The 6,387-nt window shown below is 42.0% G+C and overlaps 1 protein-coding gene across 1 annotated transcript; it reads left to right on the top strand.

Moving 5' to 3' along the window:
- The first annotated feature begins 387 nt into the window (after positions 1-387).
- GJD4 (gap junction protein delta 4) lies at positions 388-4,176 on the top strand. The gene is made up of 2 exons (XM_073329585.1): positions 388-498; positions 2,978-4,176. The coding sequence occupies exons 1-2, from the start codon at positions 435-437 to the stop codon at positions 4,174-4,176; spliced, it is 1,263 nt and encodes a 420-aa protein (XP_073185686.1). The 5' UTR covers positions 388-434.
- The last annotated feature ends 2,211 nt before the right edge of the window (positions 4,177-6,387 follow it).

The following is a 6,387-nucleotide window of genomic DNA, read 5'->3' on the forward strand; positions in this document are numbered from 1 at the left end:
GGCTTCTATTATTTCCTGTACTGGTGTCTGATTTTTGCCACTGAAATATCCCAGCAATGCCAGGAGGCTGGAATGCCCTGGGAGGGTAAGAATAGCCCACAATGGTTGAGATTACTTCTGTTGCCTTTTGTCTACTTGCAGTTGTCAGGACAGGGGGACCACAGAGGTAAGTGCAGCAAATAGATCTGTGAAGCTAGAACTTTTGTGAAATCAACTGTATTTCCTAGGGAGGGTTTGTTCCCAATTTGCAAAAGTCAGCAGGCCTATTTAGCTCTTTCATAAAAATAATTCTTCATCAATAATGTTGTTAATGATTGTTTTCCCCGCATATATTTATTTTCTTCCTTCTCTGTCTAGGTCTAATTTGCTTTGAAAATGCCAGAATCCTCCTTAAGCTTTCAGAAGCTGAAAGTGTAGTGAACTAGTTCAAAAAGATGGAGCGCTGGGACTCACTGGGGTTTTTGATTATCACTCTCAACTACAATGTTACGATTGTAGGTAAGTATCTGTAAAAGGTGTGCTCTTTCTTTGAGAGTTTCATCCCCCCCAAATCATCCAGGTTTCTTCCCTGTTCATCAGCTTTCATTTCCAGCTATCAGTCTGACCATTCCACGACCCCCTTCCAAAAGAGAGTTAATTGTTTTGCTATGGGATATAAGAGCTGTTGATTGATTTTTTTTTAAATAGAAAATATTCATAGCAGATGAAGTAGGAATCTAAATGTTAGAAATGAATGAGGGGGGTGGAGGGGAGCTTTCAAATCTGGCTATTCTTACCCACCAAGTTTCCTCCCAGCTCTACTGAGAGCTGTAATGAAACACTCAAAGCTCAAGGCAGATGTAAAAAGTACATTTTTCCATTATATGACATAGCCCGCTTTAACAGTGAAGTAAATAACATAGGGAGAAGAAAACAAAACATTTTTCAATAAACTATTTGGTGATTAAGCAATCTTGTTTTTCATAGTTGGGTTTTAAAAGTTTACAGCATTCAAGTGCATATTAAAAATGCCCTTTAATTTTCTCAGACAATGACCTCCGTCTTGTCTTTTTTTTTTTCTTTTAATAAGATTCCATCACTGATTCACTTTGTAATTTTGAGCAAATGACTTAGGGCCAGATCCAAAGACTACTGAAGACAACCGACTTTAGCCTTTACAGCTCAGTCCTGTAAATATTTATTACAGGACATTGCTCACTGCAGCAAGTAATCCCAGTAACTGTCAATGAAATGGCTTGCTGAGTAACTGTCTGCAGAACTGAGCCCTTAGGGAAAATGATGCACAGAGTTATCTGTAAAAAGCTTGTCCCTCTCACCAAGAAGATGGTCCAATAAGAGTTATTACCTCACCCACCTTGTCTCTATAGTACTAACCTAACAGGGATCAAGTGATTTTTAAGCGGAACTCTCTCATGTGTACATTCTAATTAAAAACTGATGCCCTAACACATCCCAGGGTGTTGAGAGGCTTAATTCATAAATGGTTTTGAAACATTGAGATCCTTGCATAAAAAGCATAATAAAAGTACAGAGTATTATTTGTTAAGGGCTACTTTTGATTTCATATACTAGCCATTTTTCTCCACCAGAATAGCCAACTGAAAACACCAAGAATGCCATCAGAAACAGTTTGTGGTTAGGAAATATATTGTTTAGTTGGTTGTGGGAGGGTTTCAATATGATCACCTATTCTGCGGTTTCATGGAGTTATCAAGTTGTTTATATATTCTTGCCCAGTTTCACCATTTCTGAGAGCTGTGTTATTGTTATTGTCTCTCTTGCTGGCCATAAGAGAGGTATGTAGCTCATCTCAAATGCATGCCAATAAATATTAACACCCCAATGTTTTACAAACATTTAAATGTTTAAGATTCACACAAATGTTATAAAAAAGTGCTTAGTGTTTTGGCAAGTAGGAGAGGCGATTGTCTAAGACTGTAAGTATGCATACACTAAAAGCAAAATCCTAATAATTTTTCTGTAAAAAGTGTTATTTTTAACAATACCTACAGGGGCTATTTTACCAACTCTCTGCCTGTAAAACCACGTGTGTTTATACCAGAGAGAACCACTCAGTACTTTAGATTTCTAGGGCTCTGCACAACCATTAATTCGGTCCCACTCCTGCTTCTACTCTTGTCAAAGATTTTTACTATTGCATTTATCTGGAAGCAGAATTGAATCCTTAACCTTTATCCTGTGTTAATGTAGATAAGTATATATGAATCACTCAACCCCCCTTATTGTTTTGCTTTAAGTAGTGAAACCGAGGCAGAGAGATTATTAAATGACATTCCAAAGACCATAGGTAGTCAGTGGCAGAGCCAGGACTGAAACTCAGGATGTCCTGGCTTCAAACTCTATCTGCATATATTGATAAGTATAGTGGTAGTACTGAGTTTCAGTAACCACTCCAGTAAATGTTTCGAGTCCTAATTTTTTGGTTTTCTTTTTTTCCCCTTTGCAAAATATCCCGTCTGGTGGTTGAATTTTTCTGTTGTTAGTGTTTGTCCAAAGATTTTATATATCAGTAAAAACTCCTAAGATATAACATGCAAGCTTTTTTCAGTCTAACTGCCCTTTTTTTCAAACCAACCGAACTCCACAGCCCTGGAGAAGGTTTTTTTAAAATTATTATTTAATTCTTTAGAGACCAATGTCTGTGTACACATTACTTTGCAAAGATCTAACAAAACAAGATCTGGTCCTGAGAAGCATAGAGTCTGATGGAAAAAATTAAATAAATGAGAGGTACTCAGAACAATTAATGCTTGATCGTGCCCCAATATTACTAAGGGTTTTAATGGAGTAAGGACTGTAGAATTAAGGACCTGATCCAAAGCCCACTGAAGTAAATGGAAAGATTCCAATTGATTTTTGTTCATAAATAATGTAATCCAGCGTGAACAATATGAGCCTCTTGTTAGATTTCATTTTCTGTGCTGTGAGTCTATCACCATTTCTTCTTCCTCTCTAGGAAAGATCTGGCTAACGTTAGTAATCTTGCTGAGAATGGTGGTGATAGTGTTAGCAGGATACCCCCTCTACCAAGATGAACAAGAACGGTTTATCTGCAATACCTTACAACCAGGATGCTCTAACGTGTGCTATGACATTTTCTCTCCTGTCTCTCACTTTCGATTCTGGCTCATTCAAACAGTGTCTGTTCTGCTACCTTATGCTGTATTCAGCATCTATGTTCTGCACAAAGTAGCCATCCATGTTGTGACAGCACATTGTTTGCCATATAGATATGAAGGAATGAAGGCCTTAGCTGGCCATTCAGCTTTGAAGGAACGCTGCAAAAACATTGCAGTCACTAGACCATCCTGCAAGGCAGATCTTCTGAATATCCCTGATTTTTCTTGGGCATACACTGTTCACCTTTTTCTAAGAACACTGGCAGAGGCTAGCTTTGGAGCTGGACAGTATTATCTCTTCGGATTTTTTGTTCCTAAACGCTTTTCCTGTTACCAGTCTCCTTGTACCAGCATGGTCGATTGCTACATCTCCAGGCCTACTGAAAAATCGATCATGATGATTTTCATTTGGGGGGTGAGTGGCCTCTCTTTTCTGCTTAGCCTTGTTGATCTAGCCTTTGCCATCCAAAGAATGGCAGTAAGAAATGGACAAAATAAACCGATGGAAGGTCTCCATGCAGAGGATGAGCACAGTTCATTTCAGCCTGCAGCTGACAAGCAGGAGGATTCTCCACCACCTCCAGAGGACAAAGGCCATCAACATCTAGTGACACACAACAGTCATACTAGTGAAGTGTCTTGCTCACTTCATTCTGAAGATGAAGAAGAACTTCAGGAGGAAGAGAAGATCGTCTCCCAGCAAACTGCCATCTCTAACCTCAACAGTAACAGCAATAAGCCCTGTCTAGCAGACAGCCTTGCTGCTAATCAAGGCAGTAATGACGTGCCCCTGTGTATAAGTGACCAGCACCATATTCCATACAAGCAGCTGAGACATGGGCAACAGCAAACCTTCACCAAAGAGGCTTCCCTAACTTTGAGACCCCAGGTCAAGTCCCATCTTGGGGTTTACTCTTCTGGAAGTCAGAGCAAGCTTTTAGGATGTTACTCTTCAGCTGAGCTAAAAGCTTCTATTGGGCAATCAAGTTGTAGCAGTGCTGGCTACTTGGGATCAAAAAGATCAGAATGGGTGTAAAGAGCCGTGACATTGCATTTACTTCTCCTGGAATGACACACATTTCGCACCATCTAGTCTGACATCAAAACCTCAGTGTTGGTTAAATTCCGTTTTTGTGCCTGTAAAAATATAATTTTATAAAACATCCCTCTGGCGGAATGAAGAACAGGAAGCAGAACTTGCTGTGACTTTGACAGGATTGTATGGAAATCCTTGATAATACCGTGTGGCAGATTTAATTAAGATGGTAACTTTTGCTGTTTGGAATGTTTAATATTGAATATTAGGGATCTTTCTAACCACTACCACAGATTTATGCTGATGTGGCTTCTAACAGTCTTTTCAGATATATATTCATTTCATTATTGTTGTAGTCAAGCATAATATTTTTCTTTATATTAGTTGAGCTTGTTTAGCTTTTCATGTGTGACAGTGATGTGTTTTATCATTTCCTGGAGAGGAACCACATTAATTATTAAACTGATCAGAGATAGAAAAGCATTAAATATTTAGTTCTCTAGTCCGTGAAGTCTTTTTAATGGGATCTGTGTTGATTATGCTGTAATATCACAAATATTAGGACAAAGAAACCTTTTGTAAGTCATTGTATTTTATCAGCTGTGAGAAGGAATGCGGGGAACAAACATGGATTGAATGTATCTTGTATGTCTCTCAAACTGATACATGGACAGACAGGTGGATAAATAATGCAGACGCTGTGGCAGAACTCTGGAGCTTGTTTATTTGTCTTTATACCTATCTATTTTTAAATGACTAGAGTCTCCAGTATAAATCAGAAAGGGCCTGATTGTGTCTGAAAGGGATAATAAAGTTAATAGTCCTTTTCCTCCTCCTGCTCAGTGGTTTGTACTTACTAAACTTTGACCTATACTAATAATGCTATCCCTTAATTGCAGGTCAGGCTGCTGCCTGGTTTTACCTCCTGCAAATCCCCATAGTGTGAGGCCAATTCTATAAACATACAGCTGATGTGGAGAGTGCTGGAACTTTCAGAGTGTGTGCGTAACGTGAATATAAATTTCTGAAAACCGCCAATACCCTCTTAGGAAGATCTGCCTGACTCAAGCTTACTTCTGATGCAGTTGTGTTAAAACACGGCAATGGTTATAGCCGCACAGTGCTGGAGTACACCAAACCTCTAAGGTACCTGTAGTGTGCCAGGTGTACTGCAGCTGAGAGGCAAGCAGTGAAGGTGCTTCAGCAGCTACGCCTTGTAGGCGCTAGTCCTAGCTCCTCTGCACTGGCTCCCTGTCCAGTTGCTGCTGCTCCCCCATTAGTCCCAATCCTACGGTCATGTCTGGCTGGAACGTTCCATGTGCAGCTCTGTATATGGTTTCTGGGGGTTTCTTTCTGCATTCAGCTTCTCTGAAGCTCCTGGCTCATCATGGCATTGATGCTTCCCAGCAGTGCCCACTCACTTCCTGGTTAGAATTCTTCCTCCTACCTGGCCAGGGATGTGCAGTTGCAAGGGGGTGATTGGATTGTAGTCCCCTGCTTAGCAGTGTAAATGGGGTCTGAATGAACTCTCTTCTGACACCTAGTTTGGGAGGGAGAGAGACTTCAGGAACAAACTGTATTTACCTGAACACACCTACTCTGCATAGGTATCTAGCCCGAGGTGAAAGTAAGCCGGTATGCCCCAGTACGGCATACCGGCAAGAGCAGATGCACCGTACTGGGGCAGCCCGGCTTCCCCAGGGAGCAATTTAAAGGGCCTGGGGTTCCCAGCAGTGCCTGGAGCCCCAGGCCCTTTAAATTGCCTCCAGAGAGTCCCGCTGCTGGAGCCCTGGGATAGCGGCTGTGAGGCTCCGGCGGCTATTTAAATGGCCTGGGGCTCCCCTGCTTCTACCACCCGGGCCCTTTAAATAGCTGCTGGAGCCCTGCTGTTGCTACTCCAGGGCTCTGGAGGCTATTTAAAGGACCGGGGCAGTAGAAGCAGGGGAGCCGAAGGCCCTTTAAATAGCCCCCAGAGCCCTGGCTTAGCGGGGGCTCATGGGGCTATTTAAAGGGCTGGGGCTCCAGCTGCCTCTGCCACCCCAGTCCTTTAAATAGCCGCTGGAGCCCCGCCACTTCCCCAGGGCTCCAGCAGCTAATTAAAGGACCAGGGTAGTACAAGCAGGGGAGCCCTGGGCTGCTGCTGCTACCCCGGTGGGGGAGTGTGGGAGGTGGAGGTGAAGGGGGGGTCACTTACCTTATAGGGTGGGGTGG

This window comes from Lepidochelys kempii, chromosome 2 (assembly GCF_965140285.1).
Source record: "Lepidochelys kempii isolate rLepKem1 chromosome 2, rLepKem1.hap1, whole genome shotgun sequence".
In the NCBI taxonomy this organism is placed as follows: Eukaryota; Metazoa; Chordata; order Testudines; family Cheloniidae; genus Lepidochelys; species Lepidochelys kempii.

Bases quoted from the DNA above. Each gene is read 5' to 3' on its own strand.
- GJD4 (XM_073329585.1), top strand. From the start codon at position 435: ATGGAGCGCTGGGACTCACTGGGGTTTTTGATTATCACTCTCAACTAC. The intron at 499-2,977 runs GTAAGTATCTGT...CTTCCTCTCTAG, and splicing joins CTACAATGTTACGATTGTAG to GAAAGATCTGGCTAACGTTA.